An 18,854-nucleotide genomic window follows, 5' to 3' on the forward strand; every position below is an offset into this window, starting at 1 on the left:
GGATAGGAAAATGGACAGGAAAGGAATGGAGGGTTATGGGCTGAGTGCAGGTCGGTGGGACTAGGTGAGAGTAAGCGTTCGGCACGGACTAGAAGGGCCGAGATGGCCTGTTTCCATGCTGTAATTGGTATCTGGATCAGAGATCTCTAGAGCAGGGTTCCCAGCCTGGGTCCACACACCCCTTGCTTAACGGTATTGGCCAAACCCTGCTCTAGATATTACAAGACTGACCGGATAAGGGGGCAATTGGCCATGAGAAAGGAGAGGGCTGAGAATGGGACTCAGATCTTCGCAGGGTGACGTGGGGGGGAAACAGACACTGCATCCCATTTGGCAACAGCTTTCTGAAATCAATGTTGCAAACGGTTAAGTCTTCCAAGAACTGGAGCTTCAAAGATCCCTGTTCAGAATCTGCTCACCTTCAATAAACTAAGCTGGGTCGATCTTAACCCTTACATACTGTTCGGGTCAAACATGACCCGTTTCGACATTTGACAGCAGTTAAAACACCCTAAATGCCTTTTTTTTAAAACCGAAATTTGATGACTCTTCCTAAGGTGACCCAAAATGCGCAAAAATAGAAATATTTTAAAATGTTATACTTTTGTACAGGTGCTACAATTTTCTGTACACTGAAGCTGTCCCCAGGTCAAATTTGACCCGTATCTGTTGAAATGGATTTTTACATCTGAAACATTAATTAAGGATTAGTCACCCATTTATTTATGTCAGATAGGGTGATTTATACATTCTAAATATATCTGTGCTTCAAAATTTGGTAAAGACATTTGTAATGAGGGGATTTTTGAGCCGGGTCAAAATTGACCTGGACCATTCTGTAATGGTATGCAAGGGTTAAGAGTAGATTATAATACTCAAAGTACATATATGTCACCACATACAACCCTGAGATTCGTTTTCTTGCAGGCATACTCAGCCAATCTATAGCATAATCATAACAGAATCAACGCAAGGCCGGGTGTTCAACAAAAGAGTGCAGAAGACAACAAACTCTGCCAATACAAAAAATAATAGTAAATAAATAAGCAATATTGAGAACAAGGGACGAAGAGACCTTGAAAGTGAGTCCATTGCTCGTGGCTCCTGTACCTCCTTCCTGATGGTTGAGGGGTAATAACTGTCCCTGAACCTGGTGGTGTGGGTCCTGAGGCTCCTGTACCTCCTTCCTGATGGTTGAGGGGTAATAACTGTCCCTGAACCTGGTGGTGTGGGTCCTGAGGCTCCTGTACCTCCTTCCTGATGGTTGAGGGATAATAACTGTTCCTGAACCTGGTGGTGTGGGACCTGAGGCTCCTGTACCTCCTTCCTGATGGTTGAGGGGTGATAACTGTTCCTGAACCTGGTGGTACGGGCCCCAAGGCTCCTGATGGTACCAGTGAGACGTCCTGGGTGGAGGTAGGGGTCCCTGATGATGGATGCTGCTTTCCTGCAACAGCATCTCATGTAGAGGTTATCAGCAGTGGGGAGGGTTTTTACCAGTGACGGACTGGGCTGTAACTGGCCAAAGGGCCTGTATTTTTGCTATACCGTTGTGTTCTGGGTTGGACATATTGCCCCAATTGGCGTCTGTCATCTTTAGGACATCTCTCCAAACTCCATCAGCACAAATGTACGAGGCATGTGCAGAAGCTCTCTATTTAATATTCCTAAAAGTGAGTAACTAAATTAGCACTCCCCTGTGAGGTGCAAGGAGTCCAGAGAGGGGCAGTACTTCTGAAGGGGCAGCTTACTCACCCTTGGTCCCCACCACTCAGCTCTCACCTGTGGCGCCAAGCTGCCGCTTGCTCGCGACAGCGGCCGCACACCCCGATACTCCGCTCCGACAGGCGGGCTGAACCAGGAGGGGGTGACTATTTATTATTTATTGTAATGCCTGCACTGTTTTGTGCACTTTATGCAGTCCTGGGTAGGTCTGTAGTCTAGTGTAGTTGTTTGTGTGTGTGTGTTTTTTTAAAAACATAGTTCAGTCCAGTTTTTGTACAGTGTCATGTAACACCACGGTCCTGAAAAACGTTGTCGCTTTTTTACTACGTACTGCACATAGCAGTTATGGTCGAAATGTCAATAAAAGTGACTTGACTGGCGCGTGTCGCACACCAGTGAGATGGGGACACGCCTGTCCTGCTATGCAGAAGTCAGTTCCGGCGGAGGGGGGTGGACGTGATCGACAGTGAGACCCAGCGGCCAGGAAGGCGGTTCTGCAACGCTCCGCGGAGGGCAAAGAACGTGAGGAGGCACAGAGGGTCATCCAGCCGAGTTTGTGACGCTTATCCGTATGACCGTCGAGAGAGAGAGAGAGAGAGAGAGAGTGGACCTGCCCCAGTACAACAGCTTTTCCACTTTAAAAACTCTACCCCTCTCTTTCCTATCTTTGTCGGACACAATGGACCCGTGCATAATCTGACAGGTACGACCACAAACTACCCTTTCGCACGACTGCAGAGTCAACTCGGGCACCTGCCCACACTGGTCTGACCGGTTACAACGGGCCAGCAAGGAGTTTGCGCTTTCAAAAGGTGTGCAGGTTAGAGCTGGTAAGCGCCAGCGCGCCATGTTGGAGGGGGGGTTCGAGGCAGGTTTCGTCCGGCCGAAGGATTTGGCCCAAAATGTCGACCGTTTTGCTCTTTCCCGAGACGCTGCCTGACCTGCTGAATCCCCGTGTCTCTGGAATTCAGACTGAGACCCATTGAACATTGAAAACCCTTGATAGAGTGGATGTGGAGAGGCTGTTTCCCATGGTGAGGGATTGCAAGACCAGAGGACACAGACTAGAGGGATGCCCATTTAGAACGAAGATGAGGACGGTGAATCTGTAGAATTTGTTGCCACAGGAGGCTAGAGCATTGAGCACATTTAACCATGTAACAATTACATCACGGTAACAGGCCATCTCGGCCCTTCTAGTCCATGCCGAACACTCACTCTCACCTAGTCCCACCGACCTGCACTCAGCCCATAACCCTCCATTCCTTTCCTGTCCATTTACCTATCCAATTTTACTTCAAATGACAATATCGAACCTGCCTCTACCACTTCTACTGGAAGCTCATTCCACACAGCTACCACTCCCTGAGTAAAGAAATTCCCCCTCGTGTTACCCCTAAACTTTTGGTGCTTAACTCTCAATTCATGTCCTCTCGTTCGAATCTCCCCTACTCTCAATGGAAATAGTCTATCCCTGCAGCACACACAAAATGCTGGTGGAACGCAGCAGGTCAGGCAGCATCTACAGGGAGAAGCAGTGTCGAAGTTTCGGGCCAAGACCCTTCGTCAGGACTAACTGAAAGATAGTAAGAGATTTGAAAGTAGGACGGCCTAAAGCCTATCCACTTCAACTCTATCTATCCCCCCCTCAATTTTAAATACCTCTATCAAGTCACCCCAAGGACTCTCAATTGACAGATTCGCAATTAGTCAGGGTAGAAGGCAGGAGATTGTGGCTGAAAGTGAAAATGGATGGGAAATGACACAATGGGCCAAACTTCCCAACTGGGCTCCTGCACTAGCAACACTCGCGGGCTGCCCCAGTGCATGGTAGCGTAGTGGTTAGCGCGACGCTTTACAGTGTGCCCGCGGCAGGGGTTCGAATCCCGCCATTGCCTGCAAGGAGTTTGCGCATGCTTCTGTGTGACCGTGTGGGTTTCCCTCCGGGTGTTCCTGTTTCCACACAGGGTCCAACGACGTAGCAGTGGGTAGGTTAATTGGTCACTGCAAACTGCCCCGCGATTAGGCTAGGGTTAAATCAGGGATTGCTGGGCACGAAAGGGCAGGGAGGGCCTATTCCACGCTGTATCTCAGTAAATAAGATTTACGCTGGCCGTGAATGTAAATGACGCACTTGACTCCGTTTCGAACACGCCGGTCAGAGACAAACCCAAGCTAATCAAATATATAAAGCAGGAGTTAACAACTTGGGGCCCCTCGGTTAAGGGTCAAGGCTCCATTGCACGAGGTTGCGAACCCCTCTGACTGAGGCAAGTCAGGGCAACTCGGATACGGGGGCTGTTACCATCAGGAGCAGAGGGAGCCCCATGTTTTACCAATTGACCGCAAACAACTTCCACCTTGCTCCACCACACACTACGACCCCTCTACAAACGGCCATGACCAAACTTAACCACCTGCAGAGTTAAAATCGCAACACCCCATGTATTTCACAGGGGCATATTCAGAAAAAACACACAAGGAAGAGACACACCAGAGCAGGGGTTCCCAGCCTTGGGGGGGGGGGGGGGGGTCCATGGACCCCTCGGGGTTCATGACATGAAAAACGTTGGGGAAGCCCCAATGCAGAAGAATTAAAAATGCCAGGTGTCAGATGATTTCAAAGGAGCATTATCAAGTAATTACTCTGAAACAACACACAAGGAGTGATTACGCCAGGTGTCACAATAGAGGCTCAAGTTGTTACTTTAAGAAACACTGAAAATAATGGAGACACAGAGCGATTTAGATAGGGAAACCCAGAGTTCAACCCAGGCAGGTCAGGGCACAGCTGCTGAGCAGAGATACAAATGAACTGACTCACCGAAAGAGGACAGCACGAGAAACTGATCAAAACTTACTGCACAGGAGGCCATTTCACCCCTTCAAGGACACCCACCATCCAGGCTCGCTTCCCACTGCTGCCAATGGGAGAGAGGTGCAGGACCCACACCACCAGGTTCAGGAACAGTTATTACCCCTCAACAATCAGGAAGGAGGTACAGGAGCCTCAGGTCCCACACCACCAGGTTCAGGAACAGTTATTACCCCTCAACAATCAGGAAGGAGGTGCAGGAGCCTCAGGTCCCACACCACCAGGTTCAGGAACAGTTATTGCCTCTCACACATCAGGAAGGAGGTACAGGAGCCTCAGGTCCCACACCACCAGGTTCAGGAACAGTTATTGCCTCTCATCAGACTCCTGAACCAAAGAGGATAACTTCACCCACCGAACCGATCCCACAACCGACGGAGTCACTCTCAAGGACTCTGCAACTCCATAAGACACAGGAGCGGCCATCAAGTCCATTCAGCCCATCAAGCCTGCTCCCCCATTCCATCATGGCTGATCCATTTCCCCCCCCTTCAGCGCCAATCTCCTGCCTCCTCTCCAGAACCTCCCAACCTGCACAGCCACCTCATGCAGTCGTATTATTTACTGCATCGGCAATTTGTGCTGCTCTGTCAATGAATCTCAGGGCAGCAGGTGGTGACAAATGTACGACGACAATAAATTTACTGACTGCACGATACAGTCACAATGGTAGATATGATCGTAGTGGTTCGGTATTTATTCCTCTGTAGACGCCTGCAAGAAAAATCAATCCCAGGGCGGTGCGTACCAACAGCCACAATTGTGTGCTAAAGCCTTTATGGTGCCCAAGACCTTTGCACACGGCACTGTGTCTGTCAACGTGCAGCGAAGAGCGAGTTTGTAAATCCGGCGGGAGCACAGGGCGTTGGGAATGGCGAGGGGGTGGAGCGCCGCGGGAGGGGTGTGGGACAGGCGGCAGAGGAGGTGCGCTGGGGGTGGGAGGGGCCAGACACCCACCCAGCACTGAGTTAACAGGCAAGGTCATTTGATACCAAACAAGCGGTTTATCAGACATTTACAGAATGTCTCTCTGGTGCCTCCCCCTTTTCCCCAGCCATGATCGCCCTCTCCCTGTCCACCCCCCCCGCCTTCCCACTCTCAGTCCACAACAGAGACCCAGATCAGAATCGGGTTTATCATCACTCACGTAGGTTCAGAAATTTGTTGGCTTTTTTTGCGGCAGCAGTACAGTGCCTTACATAAAATTACTACAGTATCGTGTGCAAAATTCTTAGGCCCCCTTGCTGTATGTGCCCGAGATTGCTGTACAATAGCCGATGTACTTTCAAAATAAATTTACTTTGAACTTTGTATGCACGTACTCAAAATAAAGCTGCTAAGCCCACTCCAATCTTCCTGAACCACACGCACAGACCATTAGGTAAGAGTTCTGCAAATGGATGTCTGAGCACTTCTCCAGAACAAAAAGAGGGTTTCTATACTTTAAGGGGTACAACTTCCTGACCCCTCTACCCCCTCCTGGCTGAAAAGATTTGCCCCAACCTCATTTCAAAGTGACTCCACCGTGGACCTGGATGCAGCCCAGCCCGGCTGCGAAGGGGGCGGGGGGGTGGTGGTGGGAGGTAACCACAGAGCAGGTCTGCCCAGGGAGATAGCAGAGCAGGAGGGGTGAGGTGGGGGCACATCACTGTTAGCGGCCGACCAGCTGGAATCTCAGCCCACGGACCCCTCGGTGAACGGTCGGGATTCGTGGTATGAGGAAGGCTGGGATACCGAATGAGATGGGTAACACAGAGAACGGGGGGGGGGGCAAAAATCGAAGCCAGTTTTTACTACCCACTGGAATAGGATATCACCGAGGGCACCATGAGCTCCCAAGCCCAGCTACAGGAAGAGATCTGCGCACAGGATTGGCAAGCCCATGCCGTCAAAACCCAGCGCTACGGAAACACCAGCCAAAGCTCCAGGGGATTCACTCTGGGACAAGGCGGCTCTTCGAGCCATGAAGCCAAATTGCAAGACACCGCGGTCCAGGACAGAGGATTCTGCTGTTTGCTGCATCCTGGACTTTGTCGGATCGCCAGCAGCTGCTCCCTCACCTCTGCCCCTCAGGGCCGTGTCCCAAGCCCCCTCCTTTACACTCTGTACAACCGTGACTTGTGTTGCGACCCACAGCTCCAATCTGCTAATTAAATTTGCAGAAGACACTACACTGATTGGCCTAATCGCAAATAATAATGAGGCAGCCGACAGAGAAGAAGTCATCACCCCTGACGCAGTGGTGTCACAGAAACAAAGGAGCTGGTTGTGGACTACAGGGGAAATGGAGACAGGCTGGCCCCCATTAACATCAGTGGATCTGGGGTTGAGAGGGTGAACAGCTTTAAGTTCCTCAGCACAAACATCCCCGAGGATCTCACGTGGTCTGTACACATGAGCCGTGTGGTGAAAAATGCACAACTCTTTCACCTCAAGATGGTTGAAGAAGTTTGGTATGGGCCCCCAAATCCTAAGAACTTCCTACAGGGGCACAATTGAGAGCATCCTGACTGGCTGCATCACTGCCTGGTACGGGAACTGTACCTCCCTCAATCGCAGGACTCTGCAAAGAGTGGTGCGGACAGCCCAGCACATCTGTAGTTGTGAACTTCCCACTATTCAGGACATTTACAGAGACAGGTGTGCAAAAAGGGCCCGAAGGATCATTGGGGACCCGAGTCACCCCAACCACAAACTGTTCCAGCTGCCACCATCCAGGAAACGGTACCGCAGGACCGACAGGCTCCGGGACAGCTTCTTCCATCAGACTGATTAATTCACACTGACGCAACTGCATTTCTATGTTATGTTGACTGTCCTGTTGTACATGCAATTTATTACAAATCACTATAAATTCCACATTGCACATTTAGACAGAAAGGAAACAAAGATTTTTACTCCTCAGGAAGGAAGTAAGTAATAAAGTCAATTCAATTCAAATAGAATATTTAACACAAATGATTTAGAGGATCAAGTCGGCCTGGACTCATAACTCCTTAACTATGGAAGGCAGCAGATTGATGCTGAACTGATCTGATTAAGTCTGCAGATTGCTTGGGCAATGTTTGAAGGAGAGTTTAAGAGTGCGAGGGAATAGGTTTGTGGGTTTTTTTCCCCCAATTTACAAATATAATGGAACATGACACAACTGCCCACAGCAACCATATCTGCCCTGTCACATGGCTGTCAAGAGGCACGACACTGTCCGGCTGTGGTCGGCCTCCCCTTGTGACCAGCACAGCTGCTGCGGGAAGCTCGACCGGAATCCAATGCCGCTCACTCACATTCTTCCCTGAAGCCCGGCTTGGAAATAACACGATTATTTATAGCACCTTGGGCAGGGAGCAGAATGAATAAACAGGCAGCAAGCAACTGAACCCCCCCCCCCCCCACCTCTTCTCCTCACCTGCCCTTCACCTCCCCCTGGTGCCCTTCTCCCATCAGATTCCATCTTCTCTGGCCCCTTACCTTGTCCACCAAATCACCTCCCAGCTTCTTACTTCATTTATCAGCTTCGACCTTGTCCTCCCTCCTGTCCCCCCCGCCCAAAAAACCTTCTCAGTCTGGCATCTTCCAGTCCTGATGAAGGGTCTTAAGCCAAAATATTGACTGTTTAAACCCACACTTTTCCCCTTTTCTTCTATGGCTCTCATCTTTTACACCATTCAACGTTCTAGCTCTCTGCTTCATCCCTCCCCCTCCAAGTTTCACCTATCGCCCGGCATTTCTCACTCCTCTCTCTCTCCCCCCCCCTCACCTTTCAAATCTACTCAGCTTTTCTCCCCCCTCCAGACCTGCCGCAGGGTCTTGGCCTGAAATGTCAAATGTACTCCCACCCCACCCCCCCCACAGATGCTGCCTGGCCTGCCGAGTTCTTCCAGCATTTTATGTGTTGCTCGGATTTCAAACATCTGCAGATTTTCTCTTGTTTCCGTTTAAATGTTATTTCCTCTGTAGCTGAACAATTAGTTACCTGCTAGATTTTTTAATATATATAAATAAAGAACATTTATACATAAATGCTTAGCATGTTTCCTAGTGGTCACAGTTTGTATAAACAGTCGTTCAGTGTATCCCTAGTGGTTAAAGTATTCGTCTGGTTATCTGAAGGTCGCTAGATTGAGCCTTGGCTGAGGCTTGTGTGTGTGTCCTTGAGCAAGGCACTTAACCACAGGTTGCTCTGCGACAACACCGGTGCCAAGCTGTATGGGTCCTAGTGCCCTTCCCTTGGACAACATCAGTGGCGTGGAGAGGGGAGACTTGTGGCTTGGGCAACTGCCGGTCTTCCATAAAAGACCATTGTGGCCTGGAACCTTTCCAAGGTCTATCGAGACCAGCCCAGTTGCTCCAATCTTTCAACATACGACAGTCCCGCCATCCCGGGAATTAACCTCGTGAACCTACGCTGCATTCCCTCAATAGCAAGAATGTCCTTCCTCAAATTTGGAGACCAAAACTGCACACAGTACTCCAGGTGTGGTCTCACCAGGGCCCTGTGCAACTGCAGAAGGACCTCTTTGCTCCTGTACTCAACTCCCCTTGTTATGAAGGCCAACATGCCATCAGCTTTCTTCACTGCCTGCTGTACCTGCATGCTTACTTTGAGTGACTGATGAACAAGGACACCTAGATCTCGTTGTACTTCCCCTTTACACAAAGATTGAATAGGTTATAAGACTTTATACCTTGGAACGTAAAAGATCAAGGAGAGATTTGATAGAGGCGCACAAAATTATGTATAGGATAAACGCAAAAACAGGCTTCTTTCCACTTAGGTTGTGTGGGACTGCATACAACCAGAGGTCACAGGTTAAGGGTGAAAGGTGAAACGATTAAGGGGGACGCAAGGGGAAACTTCTTCACTCAGAGGGTACTTGAGAGGGTGGAATGAGCTCGATTTCAACGTTTAAATGAAGTGTGGATGGGTACAGTGGTTACAGTTCTTTGTAGCTCTGGAACCTTCTCTGCATTATTTGAAAAGGGACTATGGGCCTCCTGGAACTTATTTCCACGGACGCTGCCTGACCCGATGAGATCTTCCAGCATCTGCTGCTCTGGATTTCCAGACTCCCTTTCACGTTTACGCTGAAAGATCTTGAAGTTGCAGCAAAAGACAGAAATACTCAAGAGCACTGGTTCCATTTCCAAGCTCAAAAAGTAACACTGGTAGAAGACAATGGAGTCGGAAAATTTGGGTTTGTAAATGGTGTAGAGGAACAGTCTGAGCCAGTGTAGAACAGGTGGAAAAACCGGTAAGCCAGCAAGGACAAACAATGCAGGACCCACACCCCCAGATTCAGGAATAATTATTGCCCTTCAACCATCAGGAAGGAGGTACAGGAGCCTCAGGACCCACACCACCAGGTTCAGGAACAATTATTGCCCTTCAACCATCAGGAAGGAGGTACAGGAGCCTCAGGACCCACACCCCCAGATTCAGGAACAATTATTGCCCTTCAACCATCAGGAAGGAGGTACAGGAGCCTCAGGACCCACAACCCCAGTTTCAGGAACAATTATTTACCCAGAGACACTAGGCTCCTGAATAAAAGGGAATAACTACACTGACTTGCCCCAACATTGAAATGTTCCCACCCACAACCAATGATCACTTTAAGGACTCTATGTCATTTGCTCATTATTTATTTTTTTTTTTTTAAAACATTTGCATAGTTCGTTGTCTTCTGTTCTGCACTCTGCCTGGAGGAACTCAACAGGTCAGGCAGCAAATACGAAAATAAATAAACAGTTGACTTTCCAGGCCCAGACCCTCCATCAGGATTGGAAGGGGAGTTTGACAGAATAAAATAAAGGGGTGGGGTTGGGGGAAGGAGGACAGCTAGCTGTTGGTGAAGCCAGATGGGTGAAGGAGAAATCTATCAGAACAGTGGATCATGGGAGAGGAAGGTAGAGGGGCCAGGACTCGTGGGAACTCAGGGCCAAGACTGGCTGAAGCTGTAAAGAAATTCCAGGAAAGACACACCGGATCCTGCAGTGGCAGCAAGCAAATTTCCCCAAAGAAATTCACTTAGCCTATCAAAATCCATTTAAGGCAGGACTCAGCAGATGCCCCAGGGAATTACACTCCTTTCAGAACCCGCAGAACAGAGAGAGTGCTCATCAAGGGTAAACCTGATTCGCCAATTGTCGTGGTGTGTTGGCACAACATGCAACATTTTAAAACAACATTCAATAAGGAAGTAGATAAAATTGAAGTTAAAGGTTAGAGATATGGAATAAATTGTGAATACACTGATGTTTGATGTGCTGTGCAAAGGCCACACACCTATAGCTAGGATACCCAAAACTTCTTTCACAGTACTGCAGCAATTTTATGTATCACAGTGTACTATTGCTGCAAAAACAAATTTCATGATACGCGAGTGATGATAAACCTGATTCTAATCTGGGTCTCTATTGAGGACTGAGAGTGGAAGGTGTGGGGGGGGGGGGGGGAGGGAGAGGAGAATCGTGGTTGGGGTAAAAAGGGAAGGGAAGGAGTGAGAAGCTGCAGAGAGACATTCTGTAATGATCAATGAACCAATTGTCTGGAACCGGATGACCTTGCCTGGCGTCTCAGGGCTGGGCGTGTCTGCCCCCGCCCATGGTACTCCTCCGCTGCCCCCTATCCCACACCCCTCCCGTGTTGCCCCACCCTCACCATTCCCAACATCCTTTGCTCCCATCAGATTTACGAACTCTCTCCACTCAACGATGACAAATATAGTTCTTATATGTACACAAAGAAATTTTAACACGCACATGCATACATATATACCCAAGGCACAATGCACCATACTGTTGGCATTTACAATAGAAACAGCATTAAAGTAGAGTTTACAGTGGAGTGACGGAGATAACAGGTGGGGTGGGAAGAAAATTTCAAAGAGGCGTGAAGTTTAATAGTCCAATACTGGGGCGTTTGGAGACAGCAGCTTGCAGGGCAGGTCTTGCCCATGATGACCTTTCCTGTCCTGAACACACACAAATCCAGCAGTACTGGCAGACGGCAGCCAACAGCCTTGCCTGCTGACCCAACAGTTCGCTGTAGCTTTTCTGTAATTGTGCGAGGGTATCATGGGGAGCAGAGTTTTTTTTTGCAGACAGGGGAGCAAACAGACGGCAGCAAAGAACAATATTGAGGAACACGGGGGGGGGGGGGTCACCCTACAACCCCTGTGGGCTGCCCCCACCCCGGCAAATCCTCGGACCACCCTGGCCTTTGACGCGGACGGCGCATTCCGCTGCAAACCCAAACGGGAATCCAATCTGAAACCAAACCCCGGGTTGAATGGGGAGGATAGGCGAGCTTTACTTTGGCGGGGCAGCGCAGAACTGGGCCTCTGCGTGCACGGGTTCAACCACAGCCCCAATTCCAGGGCAGTTTGCAGTGACCGTTTAACCCACTAACCCGCGGTTCTCTGAACCACGACGCCACCCCCACGGTGCCCCAAAGATCCCCCGAGTTGCATCAGAAAGCACAGGGAAGTGAATTCTAGTTTCACTTTCCTGTCGAGATGGAATTATGCCCAAAAAAAAACCCACAACGAGGGGACTGGTGCTCAACGGACGCGTCAAACCCTGCAGTTTCAGTTTTCCCTCCCCGTCTTCAAGGAGATGCTAACGACTTCCATTTGGCAGAGGCCCAGAACGGCCCTAGAACCAGAAACCCAATAAGACACCGCAGGCACAGACTGTGCCCTGCAGGGACGTGTTTACAGTACGCTTTGAAATACTTTCAGTGAACCGCCACAGACACAAGACCAAGAGGTGAACGAGGTACAGGCCCAATTTCCAGCAGGTTCCACTGAACACAGATGTCAACATGATACACCACTGTGACCGGCTGTGCAAGCAACAAAAGCCAGGTTTAAATACGTCCAGAGAACAACCTGAGAAATGAAAGGGCGAACGTATGAGGGGCAACAGAGGGCCCTTGGGCCGTACTCAATGCAGTTTAGAAGAATGAAGGGGATTCTTATTGAAAACTGTCAAACAGTCAAAGAGCAAGACAGATGTGGAGAAGACCAGAGGACACAGATAGAGTGGATGTGGAGAGGATGGTTCCTACAGTGGGGGAAGTCTAGGACCAGAGGACACAGATAGAGTGGATGTGGAGTGGATGTTTCCTGTAGTGTGGGAGTCTAGGACCAGAGGACACAGATAGAGTGGATGTGGAGAGGATGTTTCCTATAGTGTGGGAGTCTAGGACCAGAGGACACAGATAGAGTGGATGTGGAGAGGATGTTTCCTATAGTGGGGGAGTCTAGGACCAGAGGACACAGATAGAGTGGATGTGGAGAGGATGTTTCCTATAGTGGGGGAGTCTAGGACCAGAGGACACAGATAGAGTGGATGTGGAGAGGATGTTTCCTGTAGTGAGGGAGTCTAGGACCAGAGGACACAGATAGAGTGGATGTGGAGAGGATGCTTCCTATAGTGGGGGAGTCTAGGACCAGAGGACACAGATAGAGTGGATGTGGAGAGGATGTTTCCTGTAGTGAGGGAGTCTAGGACCAGAGGACACAGATAGAGTGGATGTGGAGAGGATGGTTCCTACAGTGGGGGAAGTCTAGGACCAGAGGACACAGATAGAGTGGATGTGGAGTGGATGTTTCCTGTAGTGTGGGAGTCTAGGACCAGAGGACACAGATAGAGTGGATGTGGAGAGGATGTTTCCTATAGTGTGGGAGTCTAGGACCAGAGGACACAGATAGAGTGGATGTGGAGAGGATGTTTCCTATAGTGGGGGAGTCTAGGACCAGAGGACACAGATAGAGTGGATGTGGAGAGGATGTTTCCTATAGTGGGGGAGTCTAGGACCAGAGGACACAGATAGAGTGGATGTGGAGAGGATGTTTCCTATAGTGGGGGAGTCTAGGACCAGAGGACACAGATAGAGTGGATGTGGAGAGGATGTTTCCTATAGTGGGGGAGTCTAGGACCAGAGGACACAGATAGAGTGGATGTGGAGAGGATGTTTCCTGTAGTGAGGGAGTCTAGGACCAGAGGACACAGATAGAGTGGATGTGGAGAGGATGCTTCCTATAGTGGGGGAGTCTAGGACCAGAGGACACAGATAGAGTGGATGTGGAGAGGATGTTTCCTGTAGTGAGGGAGTCTAGGACCAGAGGACACAGATAGAGTGGATGTGGAGAGGATGTTTCCTATTGTGGGGGAGTCCAGGACCAGAGGACACAGATAGAGTGGATCTGGAGAGGAAGTTTCCTATACTGGGGGAATCCTGGACATGGACCCAGCATAGAGGGATATCCACTTCCAACAGTGATGAGGAGCAATTTCTTTACCAGAGGGCAGCAAATTTGTGGAATTCATTTCCCAGGTCTGTGGAGGCCAAGCCATTGGGTATGTTTAGACTGGATATTTCAACAGTGGGGGAATCTGTGACCAGAGGGCACAGCCTCAGACTAGAAAGATGTCCCTCAACAACAGAGATTAGGATTCTCTTTAGCCGGAGAGTGGTGAATCTACAGGCGGCAGTGGTGATCAAGTCAATGGGTAAGTTTAAAGCAGCCGATCACGTGCTCCTGAACAGTCAGGATGTCAAATATTAAGGGGAGAAGGCAGGAGAATGGGGTTGAGGGGGGATAGTAAATCAGCCACGATGGGCCAAATGTCCTGATTCCGCTCCTGCGTCTTATGCTCAGGGAATTGGGTTAAAGGTACGCTGCAGTAAAAATTTAAAAGTGGCCACCCGTTCAGCAACAATCCAAAGTTGCCGCACTGTAGAATGACAAAGTGAAGTTCCAAGCTACCCCTCGTATCCTCCCTCGATCCCACAGAATAGGGCTCTCACCAATGGGCGTTGTCGATCGGAGAGGAGGCTGCATAGCCTCCTCGCCAGGAACCGCCAGACTCAAAAACAGTGGCTTTCCCTGAGCAGTGAGGCCAATCAACACCTCCAGCCACTGACTCACCCCTCCACACACCCAATCACTCACTGACCCACCCCTCCACACACCCAATCACCCAATGACCCACCCCTCCACACCCCCAATCACTCACTGACCCACCCCTCCACACCCCCAATCACCCACTGATCCACCCCTCCACACCCCCAATCACCCACTGACCCACCCCTCCACACCCCCAACCACCCACTGACCCACCCGTCCACACCCCAATCACCCTCTTACCCACCCCTCCACACCCCCAATCACCCTCTTACCCACCCCTCCACACCCCCAATCACCCACCGACCCACCCCTCCACACCCCCAATCACCCACCGACCCACCCCTCCACACCCCAACCACCACTACTTTCTCATTCCCTGTCAGAGTCACCTTGTGCCCAGCGTCACTTTACGGACACACAATCGGCGTGTAGAAGCTATCTTGTGTATTTATATATATTGTGTTTTTTTTTCAATTTATTGGGTTCCTTATCTTGTGCTATATCAAAGCGATGCCAGATACAAGATATATGAATATCAATTGTACTTTGTTAACATGCTATCTCACTGTAAATCACAGGCACCAGAAAGCCTGCAAGATGCTGGAAATCCAGAGCAACACACACACACAAAACGCCGGAGGAACTCAGCAGGCCAGGCAGCGTCTACTGAAGTGAACCCTGAGCTTTTCCCACCCAACCAGGCTTCAGCTAGCCTCTTCCCACCACACCCCTCCTCCCCCGTAATTCAGGCTTCCCTCCCAGTCCTGGTGACGGGCCTCGGCCCGAAATGCCGACGGTTTTAACCTTTACCGTGGAAGCTGCCTGGTACGCTGTGCACTTTTGTGCCAGCGTTGCATATATCTTGTGTGTTTCTTTTGTGCTGGATCGGATCTGGAGCAACAATTATTTCATTCTCTCTTATGCTTGTGTTGTGGTAATGGCATTAAACTTCCATCTTCCAAGGCAATAAGCTCTATTACATCACATATCAATACAGTATATTGATTTCCCAAAAAAAGCTCTCCCCTGCACCTTTAACAGTAACGTTCCACTCTATTAGGGGAAGTAATGAACAGTTGGCACATTTACCAGAAGGCCATTTTCTGCCCAGCATAGTACAGGAGCAACTGTTTAATCCAGAAGGCCTCAGATGATTCAACCACGATGCTAACTGAACAACAATCACTCAAAAAGCACGGGAGACAGTGCAGGCGCCAGGAACCCAGAGAAGTGCGCCAAAACGCAGGAGGAACTCAGGGTGCCAGGCAGCGTCCGTGGAGGGGGAACAGGCATCCAAGCCATTCGGGCGGAGACCCTGCGCCAAGCCCACTGCAAAACGGGCTCAGCGAAGATGCCCAGAACTCCAAACACTTGCATCTTGTTGGCAAACCACATCACAGCCTCAATCTCTGCACTTTTGAACTCTAGTCTCTCTCTAATCATCCACCCTCTCAAACCTCAAAGTGGCTGGATTGTCAAGTTAGGCTGTCCTCTCACTCACAGCTTTTACAGACTTTCTGGTAGCAATTTTTTTTTAAAAAAGCAAGTCCCTCCCTGTAGGGAGAGGGGCACCCAACCTTTTTAAAACACCTTTGAGCACCCGCCAATCGATGGAGACTTGCTTCACCTGGCAGCTAGTTAACACCCCACTAGAGGACAAGAGATCAGAAGCAGGCCATTTGGCCCATCGAGTCTGCTCCGCCATTTAATCGATTTCTCCTCTGGTCCACAAACTCCTGCCTTTCTCCCGGACTAATCAAGAAGCTGTCAACCCTTAAGTGGACCCATCGAGCAAGGATCTAACTCCCCCATCGATGCTCAGCTGCTACAGGGAGGGGGGGGCTGGGCATGGGACTAGCCTGTTTGGAAGATACACAAACAACAGCAGCTATAAAGACCTCAATCATGGGGGTGGGAGAGAGGAAGGTGGGTACAACTGGAGACATTATGTAAGAACAGAGCTCGACTCTGGGCGGTGGAAAGATCTCCCAATTTCTCTAGAATCCAGGACAGATCTAAGTGGAGTGGACCTGGGGGTGGGGGCAGGGGCACACCTGCAGATCAAAAGCAGTATATTAAAAAACAAACACGTTTTATTTGAGGATAGGACAAAAAATAGGGGTATTGAAGGGAGAGAGAGAATGGGGTTGAAATAAATACCTCCTTGGTCAGCTCGCTGCTCATGGGCAATCCGACAGCCCCCAGGGTCTCCTCTAGCTGCTCGGGGGGCGAGCCATTGTCCCTGCCGCTGCTCTCGGCCACCGCCGCCTCGTTCACGCCGCCCGGGTTGTCCAAGGGCAGGGCGGGCTGCGAGGCCGCCACCGAGCTGTCGGCCTCCCGGCCGCCGTGCACCAGCCAGGCGCTGAGCTCGGTGCTGGGCACCAGCAGGCGGTCGAGGCCGCGGACGTCGTTGAGCAGCAGCCGGCGCGCCGTGAAGTAGTAGTCCAGGTCCACGCTCTTGGGGTGAAGGTCGTAGCCGCCCAGGCTGTTGCGCCAGTTGTGGAACTGGGTCTGGGTGTAGGCCGAGCTCTGGCCCAGGATGATCTCCCGCAGCGGGGGCAGCTGCGCGTTCAGGTACGAGTCGACGTCCAGCCGCACGCCCATCAGGCTCAGCAGGATGGTGAACTGGATCAGCCCCTCGGTGAAGTACTTCTTCAGGGGTAGCATCTTCGGGCCGAGCAGCGGGCCTGGGGCGTGGGGTCAGGGCGGAAAGGGGGGGAGTGCCCCTCCCGCCGCTTCCCGCGAAGGCACAAAGAAAAAACCCCCGCCCCTCCCCCGGGCTCTCCCCGTCCCTTCGTCTAGCCCCGAAATCCGCCGCCTGGAAGCCGGGAGGCCTTCAATGGAGACCCGCTTCCCTCCCGCTGGCCCAGGCTCGGTCCGGGGCCCGCTCTCGCACACAGAGAAAGAAATAGCAATCGGCCGCCAAGGCCCCGAGCCTCGGGCTCCGCGTCTGTGCCCGCGGTGTTGTGGTCGCCGATTTGTTGTGGCGTGCCAGCCCGCAGACGCTCCGCTCCTCACAAACGTGTCCGCCCGGAGTCGCCGCGCCGCCGCCACTTCCTCATCCTGCGTCCGAACTGACGCGGCGGTCGCCCAATGGCCGACCGCCGCGTCATATCGGGCGGGGCCGCCCCACACCCAGCCGGCCAATCAGCCGCCGGCGGTGTGTGTGAGGGGGGAGGAAATAACAGATGGGGAAATCGGGGGGCGTGGCTCTGTTGCTATGCGGCAAGCCGGTCAAGGCCCCACCCCGGCGGTGGGGGGAGGGGAGGAGGGGCGGAGTTCGGCGTCCTCGCTCGTGACGTATGTTGTCAGTCAAACGGTTCGGGCGGGCCGCTGTTAATATTTCTCCTCCCCCATCCCCCACCACCACGCACGCACACGCACACACACACACACAAACAGCTTGCAGGCCGCTGCGTCGATTTAGATGGCCCGCCCACAGTATTACGTCGACCCCGCCCGCCGTCGGCTACGCCACCATGACTTGCACTTCTGCGGCGCACGCGCGCTGAGCCGGGGTGGGCGCGGCGCCATCTTGCAGAGGGGCAATCGGGATTTTTGACCCCTCCCCTCCCCTCCCCATCCCCCACGGTAAAAGTCGCTCGGGTCGATGGCCGACTGCGCAGGTGCGTGGAAACCTTTCTTCCCGCCCATCTACTGTCAGATAACCAGATTTACAAGAGAGAGAAAACATATATAAATGGACCTTTAAATCGCGTGCAATATTTATAAGCAGGAACACAATTAGATTAAGGAGCAGAGTCCATTAACTTTCGAAAGTAAATTGGATTATCTGAGTGCATATATATCCACGAGTTCAAAGTGAATTTTATTATCAAAGTACATGTATGTCGCCTTAAGATTCAGTTTCCTGCGGGTATTCACAGCAAATCTCGAGAATAGTAACTACGACATTGAAAGATCGACCAGTGCAGGAGACAAGAAACTGTGCCAAGGCCAATATAAATGAATGCCAGTAAATAACGAGAACTTGAGATTAAAAGGGTCCTTAAAGTGAAATCGTTGGTTGTGGGAACATCTCAATGCTGGGGAAAGCGGGTGTAGTTATCCCCTTTTGTACAAGAGCCTGATAGTTGAGGGGTCATAACTGTTCCTGAACCTGGTGGTGTGGGTCCTGAGGCTCCAGTACCTTCTTCCTGATGGCTGAGTGGTAATAACTGTTCCTGAACCTGGTGGTGTGGGTCCTGAAGCTCCTGTACCTTCTTCCTGATGGCTGAGTGGTAATAACTGTTCCTGAACCTGGTGGTGTGGGTCCTGAGGCTCCTGTACCTCCTTCCTGATGGTTGAAGGGGTAATAACTGTTCCTGAACCTGGTG

The 18,854-nt window shown here is 51.0% G+C and overlaps 1 protein-coding gene across 4 annotated transcripts in view; it reads right to left on the reverse strand.

Annotated features, from left to right (window-relative positions):
* Positions 1 to 17,591, reverse strand: part of nfe2l1b (nfe2 like bZIP transcription factor 1b) — an 85,791-nt gene extending 68,200 nt beyond the window's left edge. For 3 of the 4 annotated variants that reach the window (XM_059957767.1, XM_059957766.1, XM_059957765.1), the window contains exon 1: positions 16,678 to 17,590. In XM_059957767.1, the coding sequence (XP_059813750.1) occupies positions 16,678 to 17,184 (507 nt within the window). In that variant the 5' untranslated portion in view covers positions 17,185 to 17,590. Of the gene's footprint in view, positions 1 to 16,677 lie in introns of all 4 variants that reach the window. The other variant, XM_059957769.1, reaches the window with a different exon arrangement.
* Between the last annotated feature and the right edge of the window lie 1,263 nt (positions 17,592 to 18,854).

Source organism: Hypanus sabinus, assembly GCF_030144855.1.
Source record: "Hypanus sabinus isolate sHypSab1 chromosome X1 unlocalized genomic scaffold, sHypSab1.hap1 SUPER_X1_unloc_12, whole genome shotgun sequence".
NCBI lineage: Eukaryota > Metazoa > Chordata > Chondrichthyes > Myliobatiformes > Dasyatidae > Hypanus > Hypanus sabinus.